General features: G+C 38.4%; 3 protein-coding genes across 4 annotated transcripts; all 3 read left to right on the plus strand.

The window, feature by feature from the left end:
- The first annotated feature begins 4,370 nt into the window (after nt 1-4,370).
- Nucleotides 4,371-8,016, plus strand: LOC110002366 (interferon-inducible GTPase 5-like). Its single transcript, XM_065966671.1, has 3 exons — nt 4,371-4,409; nt 6,550-7,123; nt 7,394-8,016. Exons 2-3 carry the CDS (start codon nt 6,565-6,567, stop codon nt 8,014-8,016), a joined length of 1,182 nt encoding a protein of 393 aa, XP_065822743.1. The 5' UTR covers nt 4,371-4,409; nt 6,550-6,564.
- Nucleotides 8,017-9,885: 1,869 nt separating this feature from the next.
- Nucleotides 9,886-21,270, plus strand: LOC110004631 (interferon-inducible GTPase 5-like). 2 transcript variants are annotated; one of them, XM_065966670.1, is made up of 3 exons: nt 9,886-9,915; nt 19,124-19,697; nt 19,968-21,270. In XM_065966670.1, the coding sequence occupies exons 2-3, from the start codon at nt 19,139-19,141 to the stop codon at nt 20,600-20,602; spliced, it is 1,194 nt and encodes a 397-aa protein (XP_065822742.1). In that variant the 5' UTR covers nt 9,886-9,915; nt 19,124-19,138; the 3' UTR covers nt 20,603-21,270. The 2 variants fall into 2 exon arrangements, with proteins under 2 accessions (XP_065822742.1, XP_065822741.1); XM_065966669.1 differs by lacking the exon at nt 9,886-9,915 and adding an exon at nt 18,277-18,419.
- On the plus strand, nt 11,356-13,479 carry LOC110002365 (cyclic pyranopterin monophosphate synthase-like). Its single transcript, XM_065966640.1, has 3 exons — nt 11,356-11,410; nt 12,246-12,410; nt 12,647-13,479. Exons 1-3 carry the CDS (start codon nt 11,356-11,358, stop codon nt 13,189-13,191), a joined length of 765 nt encoding a protein of 254 aa, XP_065822712.1. The 3' UTR covers nt 13,192-13,479.
- Nucleotides 21,271-21,977: the final 707 nt, after the last annotated feature.

Raw genomic sequence — 21,977 nt, forward strand, 5'->3', positions numbered from 1 at the left:
CACTGAAGCCTCTATTCTTAGCAATTTGCACCTTCTGTATGTCGGTTATGTGTTGTAAGATAGAAAGTCATTTGAGGAACAGATTAGTGATGATATTCAAATTGAGTGGCAGACGTGACTGGAATATAACTGAAGCAGTAGTATCCTACAGGCAGAGGTTTGCATAATATCTGTAACTTACAGCTTCAGGAAAATTAAGAGAACACTGCAAACATATGTTTACTGTATCTGATTAAAATGACTCAAAATAAAACAACAGGTCAGTAAAGTAGCTGTCATGTTCTCTGTGTTGTTCTCTGACTCGGCCACGTGTCCATCTGTTTGTAAACTGAGCACGCTTCATAATAACATGAAGCTATGCATGAATGCATGAAGTTCTACTTTGTGTGCTCAAAGATTGACTATAACATACATGACGAGGAAATAAGTCAGAAAAGGGTTTGATAAAGAAAAGATCCTTGAACAAATCAAGGACTACTGCAGCCAGGGCAGATGATATAGCCTATAAAAGACTTTGAAGAATAAAATGGTTTACTTTAGTGCTCATGATATTTTCTGACATGCTGTCGCTAATTAAGAATATTATACTCTCTGTTTCTTTTATCTCTGTATATGTGGCAAAAAAGGGAAACTTGAAAAAGCAATGCTACACTATTTAAAGTGTTTTGTTATGTCAAAAGAAATAAAACCCCTTGGAACTACAAATCTGTAAAGTTATTTGATTAAAGTAATTCTCTGTTGAGATCAAACTACTTCAGTGAATAAGAAGTTATTCTGCTTTGAGAAAGAACTGTCTCCAAATAACTTTTTTTCCTGACAGGTCTTCAGGATCTAGGTCTCCAGCCTCCTCCGGTCTTCTTGGTGTCCAGCTTTGACCTGACACTGTATGATTTCCCTCTGTTAGTGGAGACCCTGAACCAAGAACTTCCTGAACTACAGAAGGAAGTCTTTTTGCTTGCATTGCCCAATATCAGTCAAGTCTTTGATTTTTTTCTTACATCCAATCCCATTTAGAATTTTTTTTTTAAATGTCTGTATTACTGAATAACTTTTAGCATTAAATCACATTAAAAACATGCCTATTGATCGTCTTCATAGTGATAATGTTATTTTTGTATAAAGGTTTATAATGCATGGAGCTTAACAATTATTTATGTACAGCTCTGCTGTTTTTAAGTGCTGTATACTAAACTGATTTATAATCCAGCTGCACATATCAGTAATCTGTTCAAATCAGGAAACATGAGTGTTGAGATCAAAATGTTTCATATAACTGATGTTCTTGAATCTTATAATCAATAAAATATAAATAAAATCATTAAAACAAGCTCTTTTTTTTGACTTGTTAAGAACCACTACACATATTTTATGTTTAAATTTAAAAAGGTTATTTCTCACAGAAGATTTCAGTGGCCCTAATCGTCTTCAGTAAATTTTCTGTAGCCTTGTAGTAATAAAAGATTCAATAATACATATTTAGTTATCGATCCATAATACCCTCTGTTCCATGTAACTGTCTGCACACAAAGACAGAAAAAAACAGTTCCATTTTGATAATTTTATTTAAACTTATGAACCAGCAGTTCATAATGACCTAATAACACTTTCAGATTCTTCATTATACAAACATTTGACACATTTCTGATGGCCAGATAAAATTAAATTATATTAAAAATAGATTTGATTTTTAGTGCAAATCTGTGCACACAGTTTGTGAAACCGTGCCCACCGATTGCAGAAGCGGGCGCACAGTAATTGGTACCGATTTGACCAAGGTACATTTAAGACTGTTTTGACAGTGTGTGATACAGGTCGTTTTTTATTTTTTCAATTCATGGCAAAAACGACAATTAAAGGCAGTGTTGGTAATTTTCCTGAAAACTAGTATGATTTTGAAAGTAGCCTTCCCTCAGTGCTCCGTCTACACCCACCCCCCCCCTTCCCTCTGTGCTCCCTCAAAAGCTACGCCCCCTCACATGCACCAGCGCTGTTGCTCCAAACGCGGCCCTCAGCTCATCGCTTGCATTGTGTAGAAACTACGTCGTCTCATTCAGCGGTAAGTAAACTCACAGTATAAACTACAGTAAAACACTTTGAGTGTGAGCTAGTGCATTCAAGGTGTAGAGAACGAGCAGGGAGACAGGGAGGCATCTGATTGGTTCATCAGATTGGTACCTCGTGGCAGACATTGGTCAAAGTTTTTACTGGCTTTCAACTGCTACAGATGACGGATTTTCTTCTTTCCTTTTTCAGATCGTGAGTTATTAATTTCTGTAAGGACGTAAAAGACAACAAAATCTTAAAAACGTTAAGGTTATGTTTTTGTTTTGTGTTTCCGTTCTTTTTTGTTGGCGAAAAAAATAAAGAAAATATTAGCTCAAATCTTTTCCTTTTTTTCTCATAAAAACAAAATGAACACTTTCATTGTGGGGGTTGGCTTTCAGTGCCCCTTTGCTTCTGATTGGCAAAGTGTGCTGAAATTGTTTTATCACTTCAAAATAAAGGTTTTACTCTTCCTTTAAACTGTGACATGTTTACATAAAAGTATTTCATGTGGAATATAAACAGACAGACAGATAAAGTTATGCTCACAGACCTAACTTTCTATGATGCAAAATGTATTGACATTATAGGAGATTAAAGGAAGGATACCAGCTGTCTGCTTTTGACAGATTAAAATAATGAAAAGCGATGATTAATACATAAAAGTTATTGGTGTAAAATCACCACAGCTGCTGCTGCACTGAAGGAGAAACACTGCAGAAAAACATTGTGTTTAATCAATTAGTCGATTTTTGTCTCAGATAAATTGTGGGAGCTTCTCGTTTAGCCTTTTTCTAATCCAAAAACTTTGCAGATAACCTAGTGGTTATGATGAGCACCGTCGCAGCGGCTGTGCCGTGGGTTCGAATCTGAATTTAGCCCTTTGCTGCATGTCATCCCCCACTCTCTCCTCCCAACATTTAAAGATAAAGATAAAGATAAACTTTATTGATCCCCCATGGGGGAAATTTTTGCGTTACAGCAGCTCAAGAAAACAGGAAACAGGAATATAATTATTAAAAATAAAAATAGAAGTTAAAAATCAAACATATTTACATCAGTTAAATAAAAAAAATACAAGGTATCTACACTTCCACTTGTGGAAAGAGTTATTGTTATTAAAAACACACACAGTGTGTAGCATTATTGATATGAGTCATGAAGTGGTGATGCTGTTAAATAGTCAGATTAAACAGTCTGACTGCAGATGGGATGAACGACCTGCGGTAGCGCATTTCTTGTCTCTCTTTAGCTGTCCTATCTAATAAAGGCAATCAGAACAAAGGGGCACTGAAGGCCCATCTTCAATTAAATTAAATATTGATTGGTAATTTTGTGTTGACGGTAAAGGAAAAGGAAATTTCAGCTGGAATTTTTCTTTTTTCCCCAAAATTATTGAAGAAACAGAAAAACAAGCTGACTTCAAGTTTTTTGCCATTCATAAAAAAAAGATTTTATTTTTTTTCTGGTTTCTGCCTGTCACTTAAAACAGACTGTTAAAATGTACCTTGGTCTCAAAGGGACCTTGGTAGTTTTTACCTGGATGGCCCATCTAGGTGAGAAACACAGCTTAATATACCCAGACCACAGCCCTACACTTTGAAAAATAGCCCACTGTCAAGTGTCGGTGCAGTGAGTTTCTTTTCCTTTTTTTGTGCGGTGAGTGTCATTAAATATTTCACCTTAATGAGCACGTATTATAACTTTTGTAGACACTGATGCAATCATCAGTCACAGAAACTTCTGCATGCAACACCTCAGACACGAGGACGTCTCACCACAATCTTATGTGCTTGTTCCCTTTCCCATGGAGTGATTTCCTGTCCTCTCAATAAACCTGAGGAGAGAATCTAAGAAGTACGAAATCAAAGTAACATAACACATGAAAAAGATTTTCTCTCAATATTTACCATGGAAAATTACATTTGTAAATCTGTAAAAATCTCAAATTCCACAAATACAACCATGCACTAATCAAAACCACCATGCGGAACCATCCGGAAGCTTCTGTTGAAAGCTGAAGATATCACACAATAAGGGCTCCCAACATCACTAGTTTTTGAAGAGGCAAAGCTTTGAAAACAAAAGAGTAGAAAAGGAGGATTTCTACCAGCAGCCACAATAAAGATTCATGCTCTTATTAACCAGGAGAGGGCGTGAAAGCACGCAGCTTTCACTGTTCCTGTAAATCATTATTTTTCTTAAAAGTCAGGTGATTTAAAAATAATCAATGGGTGGTCTTGAAATCACAGAAGCACTTTTCATTGGTTGCTGCCTCAATAAACTCTGCTAAACTTTTCTCCTGTTTCTATGCTACTTTGTGTCTGCTTTTCTTAAAGGTGAGCAACTAGTGATCTTTTGATCTGGTGAGTATAGCATAAAAGATGTGTTCAGTTGTTTGGCATTTTTAAGTCGCTACTGACCTTTACTCTTAAAGGTCAGGTCATCTTATGTTCCTTGTGTTTGTGGGTGCTTTCATATTGTGATTTTATTTCAGTTTTATTTTCTCTGTTGGTTATATATTATTAGTCATTATCCATTTTCTTTCTTACTGTTTTTTTTGTTGTTTGCTTCAATGTGTGCTGCAAATGTCAGTTTTTATGTTTATTTTACATTGTTATAATAATAATGAAACATTTTATTTATTAAGTGCTGTTCAGGAACTCAAAGACACTACATTGGTTAAAAAAGATAGATCAAGAAAAAACAGTAAGACCAAAACAACTCTTTTGAAGAGGTGAGTCTTGAGTAATGATTTAAATGTAGAAGGGTCAGTGCAGTGTTGAATATGTGCGGGAGTGAGTTCCAGAGGGAGGGGGCAGCTATGGAGAAAGCCCTGTCCCCCCAGGTTTGGTGCTTGGCTCTATGTGGGGAAGATACAAGGTTGGTGTTGGGAGAATGAAGGCTGCATTAAGTGTGACAAGTAGGAGAGCAATGAGGTAGAAAGGGGCCTTGTTGTTAAAGGCTTTATGTGTGAGGAGTTTAATATTCTCACAGAATATCATTGTGGTTGCTTAGCGACACTGTTGTAAGTTAGTAACATGTGTCCCTCCTGGTTGCTGACTGAGCCTGATCGTGGTGTATGCAGATGGAGCCTGTTCTGTTTAGTAAGTGTGAGAAGTTCGCCTTCCTAGTAAGACTTCACCAGAATGTACAGAGTACACGACTGCAAATAAAGATTAAATTAAAGCAGGACAGTGAGTGGAGATCTTGCAGGACAGGGGTGATAGGGTGCAGGTGATCGGGTTCGCAGCAGAATTCTGGATGTATTGGATTTTATTGAGGACTTTGGATGATGTGCCGTACAGGATACTATTGCATTAAGCGAGTCCAGATGTAATACATACATGAATTAGGGTTTCAGCAGCAGAGAATAAGAGTATTGGACGGAAACAGGCTATATTTTTAAGGTGAACAAGGCGGTTCTTGTGAGTTGGGTGACGTGGTGATCAAAGAAGAGGTGGCTGTCAACAATGACTCTAAGATTGCAGATATGAGGGGAGGGGGAGAGAGTGGACTTGTCTATTGTGAAGCAGTGAGGTAGAGAAGGATGAGGATGTTGAGGTGGCCAGAGTCTAATGAGAGGAAGAGGTTGTTGGTGTCTTTGAAGCCAGACTGGAATGGTTCAAATAGGTTATTGGAACAGAGGTGGGATTTTATTTGAGAGGCGACAACACTAGTATTTTTGACAGAAAGGGGAGGTTGGAGATGGGTCGGAAATTGCATATGCTGTCAGAATTGAGTCCAGGTTTCTTGAGGATTGGGGTTTCGGCTGCCAGTTTGAGTGTTTGGTAGACTGAACCAGAGCAGAGGGAGGAGTTGATGATTGTGGTTATGAGTGGCAGGATGGCTCAGAGACAGTTTTGACAAGACTGGATGGGATGGGGTCGAGGGTACCGGTTGAGCACTTCATATACTAGCGGTGATGTTGGATAGTTCATTTGGGGACAAAGGAGAACTAAGACAGAGGCTGTGCGATGAGGGGGGGGGGACATACTAACAGATGTAAACAGAACTATATGCAGCAAACAGTATAACATATATACAAGAGCTGTATGAAAAAAGATGAATACTGAATTAATTAATTGATCGTAGTGCAAAGAACAAAGAAATAAAGGGGATTCATGAATATTTCAATAAAAGTGAACTCAGCTTTGCTAAAAGGGATGAATTCATGTAAGTCTTCATCATCATAATGTTCATGTTAAAAGGCAGTGGACAAACATTACATATTTGAAGATCATTTGTATGTTTGATGTTATATTAATTAACAGGTTATAAAGTCTTTTGGTCAGTGGCGTACAGTCAAAGTTGTAAATCACCTCCAGCCCGCAGGAAAGATCAAGTTTCCTGTTTGTCTTTTTCCCTCAGAACCCTTCCTTTATGCAAATAAAAGTGTTTTCTTCTATCATACTTTTTTGTGTGTGATGTCTATCATTGTAGTCTTACATTCACTTTTATTTGTCAGAGGATTATAGTGACTTTATAACATCTCTTTTATTCCAGTTTTCAAGAAGCACCATGGGGAATCAATCTGGTCGTCAACAAATAGAAACAGAAATTAAAGAAGCTCTGGAGAAAAATGATCAAAACTTAGCTGGTGTAAAGATCCAGGAGTGTTTGGACAAGGACCAAAATGTTCCTCTAAATATTGCTGTCACAGGAGAGTGTGGTGTTGGTAAATCCACCTTTGTTAATGCCATTAGAGGCATAGACAACAAGGATGAGAAAGCTGCTCCTACTGGTTGTGTAGAAACCACCATGGAGGTCAAACCGTACCCCCATCCAAACTATCCCAATTTGATATTCTGGGATCTTCCTGGTATCGGCAACGCTGGTTATCCTGCTGCTAATTACCTGAAGACGGATGAATTTAAAAAGTTTGACTTCTTCATCATCATCTCAGCTGATCGCTTCAAAGAAAATGATGTGAAGCTGGCTAAGGAGATTCAAAAGATGGAGAAGAAGTTCTACTTTGTTCGCTCAAAGATTGATGATAACGTACATAATGAGAAAATAAGTCAGACAGAGTTCAATGAAGAATGGACCCTGATACAAATCAGGAAAAACTGCATCCAGGGTAGGTGATATATCCTTTAAGAAATAATTAAATAATAAACTGATTTACCTCAGTGCTTAGAATGTTCTTTTGACATTAATGCTGTCATTAACTTTGAGTATTATTTTATCTCTATCTATATTTACTGTATATATATAAACATCCCACAAAAAGTAAGGTACATTTGTTTGGTAGATTATTTCTTTGTTGTAACAATTCTTCTTGGCAATAAATCTAATTTGCTGATCTAAGAATGAACTGTCCCTTAATAACTTATTTTTCCTGACACAGGTCTTCAGGATCTACGTCTCCAGTCTCCTCAGGTCTTCTTGGTGTCCAGCGTTGACCTGACACTGTATGATTTCCCTCTGTTAGTGGAGACCCTGAAGGAAGAACTTCCTGAACTCCAGAAGGAAGCCTTTCTGCTTGCCATGCCCAATATCAGTCTGGACATGATCAAAGAAAAGAAAAAGACTTTCAAAGCAAAGGTCAAATACTGGGCTACTCTATCTGCAGCTGTAGGAGCTGTGCCAGTTCCGGGGGTTTCTGTTGCTGTTGATACAGCCTTGCTGGTCGGTGTCGTCACAACATATGTTTTGGGGTTTGGTCTTGACATCCCATCACTGAAGAGAATGGCAAACTACTCAGGTGTTCCTTATGAGGAATTGAAGGAAGTCATCATGTCACCTCTGATAGCAACAGAATTAACTCCTGAACTTTTATTGAGGTTGTTGGTTCAATTTGGCAGTTTAGCTTTATTACTGGCAGCAGAGGAAGGGTTCAGATTCATTCCAATACTTGGAATCCCAGTATCAATGGGCCTCTCTTTTGCCTTTACCTACAGCAGTCTTAACATAATCCTCGACATGATTGCTGACGATGCAGAGAAAGTATTTACCAGGGTCTGCACTTGAACACCACAGAGTGATATTGTTAAGGAAATAGCATTCAGTACTTATTTGTGCTGTCAAAACAATGTGTACATTTTGAGTTATTAATTGAAAATAAGATGTTAAAAAGAGAAAAACCATGAAACAAATTAAATTAATTTGTAAATGAACACATTAATATGAAGAACTGACTACAGTGAAAATGTAGAAGTCAGAAATAACCAGCTAGAAAAAGAGAAATGCAGACTGAGTAAGTCTAGCTGCAGCACAATGCTTCTTACTTATTTGTAATTTATTTATTTATTTCAGGAGATAGACGCCTATCATTTGAAACTTTGAGAGAAGATGTCCAATAGATGGTGCACTTTAACAAAGCTGTTCCCTTCATTGCAGAAGTCTCTCTTCCCCCATGTTGTGGGGGGTGGAATGACATGTGGAAAAGGAGCTTTATGTCAGAATTGATCCCGGACCGCCCACTTAAAGAACTACAACCTCCATAAGGAAGCTGGCACACTAACCACTATGCTACCAGTGACCCTGAATTATTTGTTTCTAATAGAACCAGCTGGTGTTGTCAAAATGTTTCAACAGTTAACACTTGAAACATACACAGGGTGAAAATATACTGGTAGTACGGGTATGCAGTATAAAACAGTTTGTTCCTTCATTCAGCTGCATACAGAAATGAATATCAAACAACACAGTCACTCAACACACAAAGAAATCAGGAAATCAAGTGCCAGGAGTTCTTGAGAACACCTGCTTCATGATGAGGTAACACCACTGAGACAACATGAGCCAGATCCCTCATCTCCTCTGAAAAAATCAATCAATCTTTATTTGTATAGCTCCAAATCAGAACAAATGTTGTAAAATGAAGTAAAACCAACACTGACTTTCCCTAAATTGAGACAGATGGAAAATAACATACCTTTGCTGTTTATTTACACAAACCTGAGTCTATTAGCTTCAACATTGTAAACCTCCATCTGTTAGGTTCTTCATTGTTTTTTCTTGTATAATAGAACTGGTCAGCCTCGTTAAAATGATAATTGAAACAAAAATGATGATGCTGGCAGTACGGGTATGCAGGATGAAGAAACAGTTTGTTGCCTAATACATCTGCATACAGCAACAAATCTCAAACAGCACAGACGAAACATCGAGGAAGGGGGGTGTCCAATTTGAAACCTGCAGAAGCCACTTAACTCATGTCCAGTTTGGAGGGGGGTAACGTGAGGGAGGGAAAATGGAGAGAGCGATTCCACCGGCTCACAGATAGTGCAGGGGAGAGTACCTGTAAAGGTGAGCCGGTTGAGATAACCCTTATATTATTATTGTTATTATTATTATTATATCCTGGTCATTATCATCAACATGCCTGTCTATGTTTTCTTTACTGTTTTTATGCATCTATGCCGCTGCTTATGTCTGTTGGACAGCGTTGTTGTATCATCTGTGTTATTTCCTAAAAGCCTAAACAGGGACAAGGACTGCAAATTAACCATAAAGTCCCATATACATTGCATTGGTTGCACTGAGGTATAACAAGATGTAACAATGCCTAAACATAGTGTCCCTGACAAATAAATGTATAAATTAATTAAATAAGTAAAGTAATATTTTTTGTAGACACAAAAAACTTTTAAAGTCAATTAACAGCTGCTGAAATCGTCAGACATACAAACTGCTGCTTCATGCAACATCTCAGAGACGAGGAAGTTTCACCACAATCTTAGTGCTTGTTTACTTCTCAGGGTGTGGTCTCAGGGTGTGGCATGCTCTTATTAACCTGCAGAAAGCATGAGAGCACGTAGCTTTCACATTTCCTGTAAATCAACATGTTTCTTAAAAGTCAGCTGCTTTAAAAATAAGGGTGGTCCTGAACTCACAGAACAACTCGTACAGTGATCTTTTGATCTGGTGAGTATAGCATAAAGTATGTGTTCAGTTAGTCATTATTTTCAATCTGTGTGTCTATGTCTGCTTTACTGTTTGTTTTTATGCATCTTTATCTGCTGCAAATGTCAGTTTGTATGTCTATTTTACTGCGTTGGTGTATCATCTGTGTTATTTCTTCAAAGCCTAACCCGGAACAAGGACTGCAAATTAGCCATGTCTACAAGTCCTAGATACATTACACCTGTTGGACTTTAATAAGATTTAACAATGCTTACATGTAATGTCCCTGACAAATAAACAGATTAATAAATAAACACAGCACTTTGCTCATTGTGAGATGTATTTGGTGTGAGTTGGGGACAAACATTTCATATTTGAAGATCATTTGTGTGTTTGTTGTTATATTCATTAACAGATTGTAAAGTCTTTTTGGTCAGTGACGTACTTAGCACTGTGATAACAGTTAAATGTTGACTTAAATCAACTCCAGCCTGCAGGGAAGATCAAGTTTCCTATTTTTCATTTTCACCCAGCCTCCTTCCTGTCTTGGCAGAATTGAATCGCGTTTTGAATCGAGTTTCTTTGTGCATGATGTTTATCAAAGATTGATGATAACATACAGAATGAGGAAAGAGGTCAGAGAGACTTCAATGAAGAAAGGACCCTGATACAAATCAGGAACAACTGCATCAAGGGTTGGTGATGTATCGAAAATCAAACAATAAAATGTTTTACTTCACTGCTTATGATGTTTTTTGACATTAATTCTCTCTCTCTGTCTCTCTCATAAATATACATTGTACAAAAAGTAGGGACATTTGTGTTTGGTAGATTATTTTTTTGTTTTAACAAACGCAAGATGCACCACCACCATTAACTAATTCAAAAGGATTTATTAATTGGTGGAGCTCTTAGTTGACGCTTAAGTGACGCTTAGTTGAAGTTAATTTCCATAGTTTACGAAAAAACATAAAGAGACTCACATTCATGATCTGACAGATTTCTTACAAAATTGAGCCCAATAACTGTTGAAGAAAATAAGAGAATTAGATGCTCTAGGATTATTTGCCACAACTAAACCTGTAATGCAAGCTGTTCAAACGACCCCTGAGACAGCTGGACAACTTATGGCATTTCAAGACTTCCCTCCGAGCGGTCAAGATATAAATAGAGGCTACAGCAACGCAGCACAAATGTACAACCACATACAGACAAGGTGCATGTCAATTTTCTCAGAGAGGAAGAGGTTACAAGTCTGAATAAACAAGACATATTGGCTCTGTAACAATTTATTCATTTAACAAACAGGAGCGTGCGGAGGAACCATACACAGCCACAACAGCCTGGCACCTCCTCCTCATGCTGGTCACCAGCCTGGTCACACACTGCTGTGGGATAGCATCCCATTCTTCTACCAGCATTCGTTGCAAGTCAGCCAATGTGGTTGTGTTGGTCACTGTCATGAACAGCACGTCCAAGCTGATCTCACAAGTGTTCAATGAGGTCAGGACTGCAGGTAGGCAGTCTCTCTCTGGCTATCCACTCCCAAATTCTGGAGGTAGTCTCCGATAAACCCCATCATGGAGACTGTAGAGATATGGGATTGTCACTGGTTGCATAATCTCATCTCGATATCTGTCTAAATTGAGATTGCCTCCTATGATGTTAGGAGTTTCCAACAGTAAAAGATCTATTGCCAAGAAGCATTGTTACAACAAAGGAATAATCTACAAAACACACATTTCCTTACTTTTTGTATAGTGTGTATATCTATCTATATATATATATATATATAGATATACACATATTTTTTTTATTCAATATTAATTTCTATAGCACTTGTGTGAAAAAAACCTGTTACACTACAATGACCTTCTTTAAAGACGTCTAATTGAGAGCAGTGTTTCATTGTCAACATGCAGCCACACTCAGCTTGTTTAATCGTGATGAACTCCTATTTGATGTTTGATAGCATGTCAAAATATATAAACTACAAACCAGTACAGTTATTGGATTAAAGTAATTATCTGTTAAGATCAAATTACTTTAATGATTATGAAGTTTTGCTGCTTTGAGAACAAACTGTCCTCAAATAACTTCAGGTCTTATTATTATAAATATTATTTATCTTATTTTTACCTCATTTTATTTTACCTTATTTTGGTTGTATTGCACCGCGGGACGGAGACAAACGCAATTTCGATTCCACTGTATGTCTGGCATATTTTGAAATTGACAATAAAGTTGACTTTGACTTTGACTTTGAGGTCTTCAGGATCAAGGTCTCAAGTCTCCTCAGGTCTTCTTGGTGTCCAGCTTTGACCTAAAACTGTATGATTTCCCTCTGTTAGTGGAGACCCTGAAGGAAGAACTTCCTGAACTCCAGAAGGAAGCCTTTCTGCTTGCCATGCCCAATATCAGTCTGGACATGATCAAAGAAAAGAAAAAGGCTTTCCAAGCCAAAGTCAAATACTGGGCTACTCTATCTGCTATTGGAGCAGCTGTGCCAGTTCCAGGTGTTTCTGTCGCTGTTGATACAGCCTTGCTTGGCGGTGTTATCAAACAATATGGATTTGGGTTTGGTCTGTTCTGGCCTAAGCAAGGAGCTGTAGGTCACCTTGCAGCCACTAGGGGGTGCTACATTTGTTGTTGAGTTTTTTGGACCTCATGGCTCTCTGTAGGAGGCCATTTTGGGTTTCTCATTCATTGATAAGAGCATGTTGTGGACACTTGCTGTACGCACTTCATTCAGCTGCGTACAGCAATAAATCTCTAACACATTCACGCAACACACAGAAGAAATCAGGAAAAGAGCAGGTGAAATACCTGGATATTAAAAACAAAGATATGAAAAATCCCACACGGCGAGCGGCCACAGCCAGTGCCACCGTCATCCTGGGCCCCATCGCATTCCAGCTGCTGAGGGACAACCAGCTGGCCAAGGGTGATGCCCTGGCCGTGGCACAGTTGTCTGGCATCATGGCTTCCAAGCAGACCTCAGCCTTCATCCCACTCTGCCACCTGCTCCCCTTGGACCACGTCTCCGTCACCTTTCACCTGGATGAGCTGCAGGACGCTGCGGCCATCACAGCAACGTGTCGCACTACGGGAAGGACAGGGGTCGAGATGGAGGCCTTGACAGCAGTTTCTGTTGCGGCATTGACCGTCTACGACATGTGCAAGGCCGTGAGCCGTGACATCGTCATCACAGATGTCAAACTGGTCAGTAAGTCAGGCGGGAAGAGGGACTTTCATCGTCGCCCGCAGACCTTCCCCCTCAACAATAAATCCTCATGAAGAAAACTGAGAATCAATGATTTGTAATCGGCATGAAGAAGTGCACCTTTTTCACTTGATTTCATGTATGCTTTACAAGCTGAAGGTAGTGTTCAGAAAGAAGAAAATATATAAAGTTATAGAAAAAATGAAGAGACCACTGCAAATAGTTCTTAAATCAGCATCTCTATTCATAGAAGGCATCCTTTTGTAGTGTCTGACAAAATTCAAAGGAGGCACACCTCATTATACTAATTGAGGATTTGGTGACCACCTCACAAGCCATTCAATAAAGCTGAGCTGCTTGAATTTTTGCGTCAAGAGTGGTATCATGTCCCCCAACAGCAATGTGAAAGACTGTGTGGAGAGCATGCCATGACACATGAAAGCTCTGGTGGGACGCTGGTTTAACTCGGTTGGTAGAGCATGAGTCCCACATACTGAGGCCTCAATGCTTGTTTGACTCCTGACCATGACCATTTGGTGCACGTCATTTCATTCTCTGTCTCTTCTCAGCTTTCCCTGTCCAATAAAGACAAAAAGACTGAAAAATAATCTTAAAAATGAAAAACAAATCAGCAATGGGTTGCACCAGCTGTGCATAAATCCAAGCATAGGTTAGTTCCCACTGGAGTTTACATCCCTCAGAAATGATTGTGAAGTGTTTTAAAGCCTTGTGCTGTAGTTGGTGATTTGACCACTAGATGTTGTTTCTTTTCACATGAAGTTAAAACTTAATCTCTGCAACAATATTTTGGTTAGTTTAAATGTGACAATATACTCGTTACTATGAACCTTACATCCCTGTGGGGCAGACAAACACTGACATGACTGAAGCTGCAAATCAACAAGTTTCTGAAATTAATTTCTATCTTACAACACTTTCAGAAAGTGCAAACTGCTAAGAATAGAGGTTAGGCTTCAGTGTTTCTCTATTGTTTTTGGAGCAAACTGAGAGCAGCCTCTATTTTTATTACATGTTGAATTATTTTTTTTATTTTTTGGTTCACCTCAATGAACTATGAAAAATATTAAATTAAGAATGAAGTCTAGGTACTTGACCTGTTAAAGCTGGCAGAAACAGATGAATGGGAACAGAGGAGTGTGTGTGTGTCTCTAAATGACCTCTTCTCACCTGCTTCGTGTTGCTGTAAAAAACTTCACTACATGTCTGAGCATTTGACATTTGGGGTTGTCTCGACTGTAGGAAATATAACAGTAACTACTTTCAGCATTCCCCTCCAAATCTAGTATAAAGTGAAATGTTTAGACAGTGTAGGTTATACTTTACTTTGACCTCTTTAGTGCAAACTGGAAACATGACAGTGAGGTGACCGTTCTATACCCATTACTCTTTACATAGTTGCAGATTATTTTTCCGTGGCCCTACTCCTCTTCCGTACAAATAACACATAAACCTGTTCCCTGTCAAAGTTTTGTGATGGTTAATTTGCTGTTTGTGCTCGGAGATATTAATAAAGTAATTTCATAATTATCGTATGTGTCAAATCACTGATTTCTAAGGTAGCTTTAGTATTTGTATATTTCTGATATTAGGCATCTACAGGCTTGCTCCAACAATATTTTGTTGTACTTGTACAGTGACAATAAACATATCTTATATCTTATCTCAGTAGTTGCACTCAGAGGACTTTGGTGGGAACAAAAGCGCACCAAACCGAATTCTGACATAATGTTGCATTGATACAGATATGGCCGTCCCAATTTTAGATTTTTAATGCTGTTTATTATCATTCATTATTCATTGTTGTTTGTGTTGATTGATTCTGTTCACTGTTTTTTTTTTATGTGAGATTTTGTGGGAGAAACCAGAGCACCTGGAGTAAACCCTAACACACACAGAACATCCAATCTCATCAACACAAAGGAGGACATTCATGTGCCGCTAGCCGCTGATGCCTCATGGTGACCCGAAAAGGGAAATAGAAGAGGGGAACAGAAAGGTTGAGTAGAAAGAGAAGAAAGGGACAGGACAATGATGTCTGTTAACCATTTAGGTCTTTCTGGTCAGCAGCCTTTTGAACTCCAAGTTTTGCCTAATGTACTTGGTCTGCACAGTGGCCAATCTCCTCAAGGATTCTCGAGACTCCTTAGAATGGTACTTGTAATTCTCGGCAAGCTGGGGGCAGGACTGTCCTTTGAATGTGTTCTTTCAGTTAGTAGATGGCAAACGGTTTACCAGCGGATTGATCCATTTGTTGGCTCTGTTAGATGGTGGCGTCTTGTTCTGTTTTAAACACTTTGTGGTGCTCTGTATATCTTCAGTGTCATATATTGACCCTGACTCTTGGGTGTCAGAAATTGAGAGACAGAGGTTCTGCTTTAGATGTACCTCACCTAGCTCTTCAATGTGAGCAGTGCCAGAGTTATGCAAAGTTTTCTCTGTACCATTTTGTGCTTGATGCTGAGACAACTCTGCACTAGCAGGAGAACACTCGGCTGAAGTTTCTCCAGCCCTGAAATTGTCTCTACAGGAAATGGATGTAGGACTTCTCAGCCTCCACCTGTCATCCCATTTGTTAAATATTTTAGTCTCCTCGTCCAATGACAGAAAGGGGTCATATTCCTCCTGCAAATAATTTTTCTTCTCTTCTTCTTGCTTCTTTATGCTGATGCGTGATCTGAACATGAGCTTTTTACACTTTACCGGCTTGTTATTAGCAGTAGATCTTTGCATACACTTCTTCTCCCTTTCTTTCAGTTTCTCAAGTTTCAACCTAAACTCCTCTGCACGCAGCCTCATCATCTTCTCTATGTAATGCTTCTTTCTCATTTCTGCCAAGACTTATTCAGGAATTTTGTCAAGCTGATCAAACAGTCTAAACATGCGGCGCTCTATACTGGTCATTTTCTCCAAAGTGTCGAGAGTGTTAAACCGAGTATCTACTATGGTGCGATACACATCAGTCACCCTCAAACTCAGAGCTTCCAGCAAGAGATCCTGGTCATCTTTAGGTATTGAATCATGGAGCTGAACCTTGCGTTTGAGTTGGGCACCTCTTTCTTTGTATCTCTTGATTTGATCCTTTACTTCATTTAGCTCAGAGTTTAGCTTCTCGTCTTCCACATTTAATGCATTTACAGTTTTCTCTGTTTGCAGACGAAACTCCTTCAGCATTTCGTTGTTTCTGGTGACGCTCTGACACAGGACTAGGTGTAGCTTGACCAGCTGCTGGCTCTGATCCACAATCTGCTTGGGATCAGATAGCATTTTCTTTCATTTCTGCTCAAGTTCCGAGCTGTCACCATCCAGTTCAGAATTTTTGTTTTGGGCCGTGGACTGTCCAGGCATCTCCCCACCAAGGCTGCACACAAGAAGTCGATGACAATTTTTTTATACTTATCGTATTTACGCATGATTTCTTCAGTCTGTTCCAATTCATTGTTAATGGTCGCTATTTTGTCATGTAAGTCCTCACTTATCACGTTTAAATCCTCTTTTGAATTGTGCGCTCTATCAAAGTCCAAGTTGGCTTTTGCAAGTCTTTCCTCAGCTCTGTTGAGTGACTCCCTGTGACCTTTTTTAATACGATCAAGCCGCCGCTCAAGCTGTGATACATCCTGCTCCTTTGCTTCTATAGCTTTGTGAAACTTCTTAATCTCACATCTTTTTATCACCAGAGATGCCAAAATCATGGCTCTCTTCTTTTGGATAGAGAGAAATTCCTGCTCCGGTTGTCTGTTTGCCATTGTGTTTGTTATTCTATAAAACTCAATCACACCTGACAAAATAATAGACTTTGAACTGGGATGAGGTTTGTTTTGCTCCTGTTTGTCTCTGTGGCTGTGTTAGCTATGTGTTTCTAGACGTTTGTGTGTTCTAGGACACAAATAACAGGCTGGCAGTGACATCACAACTATCTTGTGACATCACAGTCCTTTGCTGAAATACACAAAGATGCACAAACAGGATCCTATGAACATGCACTAATGGAGAGGTCTCAGAGTGAGGGGGCTGCCCACAGTGAGCGCTCCAGAGCAGTTTTGGGGTTCGGTGCCTTGCTCAAGGGCACCTGAACAGTTTTTAGGAAGTGGACTGGTACCTCTCCAGCTACCAGACCAATTTCCAGACTTGTTCTGGAAACTGGCGACCCTCTGATTTCCAACCCAAGTCCCTCCACACTGAGCTACTGCCGCCCTGATTTCAGGTACATTCTATTTTTTTAAGCACTTTATTAAAGTGAAAATTACACACGTACATCCTGAATTTGAACACACAACACACAAACTCTCTCGTATCTGCTGGGAATAAGACCAAAATGTGAGATTAGAGCTGCACAATGTATCACAGCCTGTTAGAAGCTGAGGACAACCAGACGAACCTGAACACACACAAATACAGACACACACACATGAACAAAGCTACAGAAAAACTACTACATAAACATAATTACAACACGCACACACACATACACACTAAAACATTCAAACCTAGGTGAGAAACAGCTCACTAAACGTTCCCACACTTTGAGAAGTAGCCTACTGTCATGAGTTGGTGTGGTGAGTTTTCTTTTTTTTGCGCGGTGTCATTAAAACGTTTCACCTTAGTGAGCACGTATTATAACTTTTGTAGACACAAAAAAACAGCCAGTTGACCGCTGATGCAATCATCAGTCACAGAAACTTCTGCATGCAACACCTCAGACACGAGGACGTCTCACCACAATCTTATGTGCTTGTTCCCTTTCCCATGGAGTGATTTCCTGTCCTCTCAATAAACCTGAGGAGAGAATCGAAGAAGTACGAAATCAAAGTGAAAGCTTTTGCCATGAAAAATAACATTTCTAAATTAGTAAAAACCTAAAACAATTTTTTTTCAGAGCTGCTGAAACATCCCCATGCTTCTGATATTATTCACCATTATTAGTGCTGTTGAAAGCTGAAGATATCACACAATAAGGGCTCCCAAAAAAACACTAGTTTTTGAACAGACAAAGCTTTGATGAAAACTAAAAATGTAGAAAAGGAGGATTTCTAGCATCAGCCACAATAAAGATTTGCGCTATTATTAACCTGCAGAAGGCATGAGAGCATGCATCTTCTACTGTTCCTGTAAATCAGCATGTTTCTTAAAAGTCAGCTGCTTTAAAAATAAGGGTGGTCCTGAACTCACAGAAAGACTTTTGATTGGTTGCTGCTCAAGACTTATAAACTTTTCTCCTGTTTCTATGCTTCTTTGCGTCTGCATTTCTTAAAGATAACAACTCGTACAGTGATCTTTTGATCTGGTGAGTATAGCATAAAATATGTGTTTAGTTAGTAATTATTTTCAATCTGCGTGTCTATGTCTGCTTTGCTGTTTGTTTTTATGCATCTTTATCTGCTGCAAATGTCAGTTTGTATGTCTATTTTACTGTGTTGGTTTATCATCTGTGTTATTTCCTCAAAGCCTAACCCGGAACAAGGACTGCAAATTAGCCATGTCTAGAAGTCCTAGATACATTACATCTGTTGCACTTTAATTAGATCTAACAATGCTTACATGTAATGTCCCTGACAAATAAACAGATTAATAAATAAACACAGCACTTTGCTCATTGTGAGATGTATTTGGTGTGAGTTGGTGACAAACATTCATATTTGAAGATCCTTTGTGTGTTTGATGTTATATTCATTAACAGATTGTAAAGTCTTTTTGGTCAGAGCCGTACTTAGCACTGTGATAACAGTTAAATCTTGACTTAAATCAACTCCAGCCTGCAGGGAAGATCAAGTTTCCGATTTTTTATTTTCACACAGTCCCCTTCCTGTCTTGGCAGAATTGAATCTCTGACTTTATACAGAGAAAAGCTTCATGTGTTGCTGTACTTGACTTACTAAGTGTTTTCTTCCATCATAGTTTCTTTGTGCATGATGTTTATTATTGTAGTCTTACATTCACTTTTATTTGTCAGAGGATTATAGTGACTTTATAACATCTCTTTTATTCCAGTTTTCAAGAAGCACCATGGAGAATCAATTTGGTTGTCAACAAATAGATACAAAAATTAAAGAAGCTCTGGAAAAAAATGATCAAAACTTAGCTGTTGCAAAGATCCAGGAGTATTTGGACAAGGACCAAAATGTTCCTCTAAATATTGCTGTCACAGGAGAGACTGGCTCTGGTAAATCCACCTTTGTTAATGCCATTAGAGGTATAGACAACAAGGATGAGAAAGCTGCTCGTACTGGTTGTGTAGAAACCACCATGGAGGTCACACCGTACCTCCATCCAAACTATCCCAATGTGACATTCTGGGATCTTCCTGGTATCGGCACCAACAATTATCCTGCTGCTGAGTACCTGAAGAAGGTTGGATTTGAAAAGTTTGATTTCTTCATCATCATCTCAGCTGATCGCTTCAGAGAAAATGATGTGAAGCTGGCTAAGGAGATTCAAAAGATGGAGAAGAAGTTCTACTTCATTCGCTCAAAGATTGATGATAACATACGTAATGAGAAAAGAAGTCAGAGAGAGTTCAATGAAGAAAGGACCCTGATACAAATCAGGAACAACTGCATCCAGGGTAGGTGATATATCCTTTAAGAAATAATTAAATAATAAACTGATTTACCTCAGTGCTTAGAATGTTCTTTTGACATTAATGCTGTCATTAACTTTGAGTATTATTTTCTCTCTATCTATATTTACTGTATATATATAAACATCCCACAAAAAGTAAGGTACATTTGTTTGGTAGATTATTTCTTTGTTGTAACAATTCTTCTTGGCAATAAATCTAATTTGCTGATCTAAGAAAGAACTGTCCCTAAATAACTTATTTTTCCTGACACAGGTCTTCAGGATCTAGGTCTCCAGTCTCCTCAGGTCTTCTTGGTGTCCAGCTTTGACCTGACACTGTATGATTTCCCTCTGTTAGTGGAGACACTGAAGGAAGAACTTCCTGAACTCAAGAAGGAAGCCTTTCTGCTTGCCATGCCCAATATCAGTCTGGACATGATCAAAGAAAAGAAAAAGACTTTCAAAGCAAAAGTCAAATACTTTGCTACTCTATCTGCAGCTGTAGGAGCTGTGCCAGTTCCGGGGGTTTCTGTTGCTGTTGATACAACCTTGCTGTTCGGTGTCGTCACAAAATATGTTTTGGGGTTTGGTCTTGACATCCCATCACTTAAGAGAATGGCAAACTACTCAGGTGTTCCTTATGAGGAATTGAAGAAAGTCATCAAGTCAACTCTGATAGCAGTAAAAGTAACTCCTGAACTTTTACTGAGGTTGTTGGTTCAATTCGGCAGTTTAGCTGCATTACTGGCAGCAGAGGAAGGGTCCAGATTCATTCCAATAATTGGAATCCCAGTATCAATGGGCCTCTCTTTTACCTTTACCTACAGCAGTCTTAACACGATCCTCGACATGCTCGCTGACGATGCAGAGAAAGTATTTACTAGGGTCCACTTGAACACCACAGGGTGATATTGTTAAGGAAATAGCATTCAGTACTTATTTGTGCTGTAAAACAATGTGTACATTTTGTTTAATTAATTGAAATCACATTGAAAATAAGATGTTAAAAAGAGAAAAACCATGATTAAATTAAATTAGTTTGTAATCGAAAACATTAATATGAAGAACTGACTACAGTGAAAATGTAGAAGTTAGAAATAACCAGCTAGAAAAAAGAAATGCAGACTGAGTAAGTCTAGCTGCAGCACAATGCTTCTCACATTATTGATCTATGTGATTCATCTCATCCTTAAATGTTGATTATATAAATCAACTTTTGACTTTTAGCTGCACATTTTAGAGAATGTGCTTCATGTTTTTTTATTTTCTTCTTACATCCAATCCCATTTAAAACAGTTTGTTTTTAAATGTCTGTATTACTGAATAACTTTTAGCATTAAATCACATTGAAACATGCCTATTGATCGTCTTCATAGTGATAATGTTATTTTTGTATAAAGGTTTATAATGCATGGAGCTTAACTATTATTTTGTTTTTAAGTGCTGTATACTAAACTGATTTATAATCCAGCTGCACATATCAGTAATCTGTTCAAATCAGGAAACATGAGTGTTGATATCAAAATGTTTCATATAACTGATGTTCTTGAGTCTTTAAATAAAATCATTTAAACAAGCTTAAGTTAGTTATTTTGAATTGTTAAGAACTTAGATTTTTTAAAATGTTTATATTAAAGATTATTTAATAGATTTTATATGAAATATGTAGTTTTTAAACCATAATACCTTCTGTTCCTCTGTCTTCACTCGCTTTAGCACTTAATGGGATGTTCACTTCCATTCAGTGGTCATAGTAATCAGTTACACACCACCTAATTCATCATATGTGTGTGTGTGTGTTTCAGTTTTTCCGAATTAAAGGCAGGGTTGGTAATTTTGGATTAAGAGTGCTATAATGTCCCCCAACAGCACATGAAAGCATCGATTAAAATCAGCTGTGGTGGGGCGCTGATTTAGCTCGGTTGGTAGAGCAGGAGTCCCACGTACTGAGGTCACAAAGTCCTCAAAGCCTGTTTGACTCCTGACCATTACAATTTGTTGAACGTCACTCCCTTCTCCATCCTGTATTTCCAATCTCTTCTCAGCTTTCCCTGTCCAATAAAGACAAAAAGGCTGAAAAATAATCTTAAAAAGAAAAAACAAATCAGCAATGGGTTGCACCAGCTCTGCATAAATCCAAGCATAGGTTAGTTCCCACTGGAGATTACATCCCTCAGAAATGATTGTCAAGTGTTTTAAAGCCTTGTGATATGAATGGGATTAAAGTTGATGATTTGACCACTAGATGTCCCCGTTGTTTCTTTACACCAGCTGTACATTAAGA

This window comes from Labrus bergylta, chromosome 18 (assembly GCF_963930695.1).
Source record: "Labrus bergylta chromosome 18, fLabBer1.1, whole genome shotgun sequence".
In the NCBI taxonomy this organism is placed as follows: domain Eukaryota; kingdom Metazoa; phylum Chordata; class Actinopteri; order Labriformes; family Labridae; genus Labrus; species Labrus bergylta.

Excerpts from the sequence above, each read along its gene's own strand:
- LOC110002366 (XM_065966671.1), top strand. The coding sequence starts at position 6,565 with ATGGGGAATCAATCTGGTCGTCAACAAATAGAAACAGAAATTAAAGAA. Across the intron at positions 7,124-7,393 it reads CAGGAAAAACTGCATCCAGG|GTCTTCAGGATCTACGTCTC; the intron begins GTAGGTGATATA and ends TTCCTGACACAG.
- LOC110002365 (XM_065966640.1), top strand. The coding sequence starts at position 11,356 with ATGAACAGCACGTCCAAGCTGATCTCACAAGTGTTCAATGAGGTCAGG. Across the intron at positions 11,411-12,245 it reads CAATGAGGTCAGGACTGCAG|TGGAGACCCTGAAGGAAGAA; the intron begins GTAGGCAGTCTC and ends TCCCTCTGTTAG. Across the intron at positions 12,411-12,646 it reads AGCAGCTGTGCCAGTTCCAG|CTGCGTACAGCAATAAATCT; the intron begins GTGTTTCTGTCG and ends CACTTCATTCAG.
- LOC110004631 (XM_065966670.1), top strand. The coding sequence starts at position 19,139 with ATGGAGAATCAATTTGGTTGTCAACAAATAGATACAAAAATTAAAGAA. Across the intron at positions 19,698-19,967 it reads CAGGAACAACTGCATCCAGG|GTCTTCAGGATCTAGGTCTC; the intron begins GTAGGTGATATA and ends TTCCTGACACAG.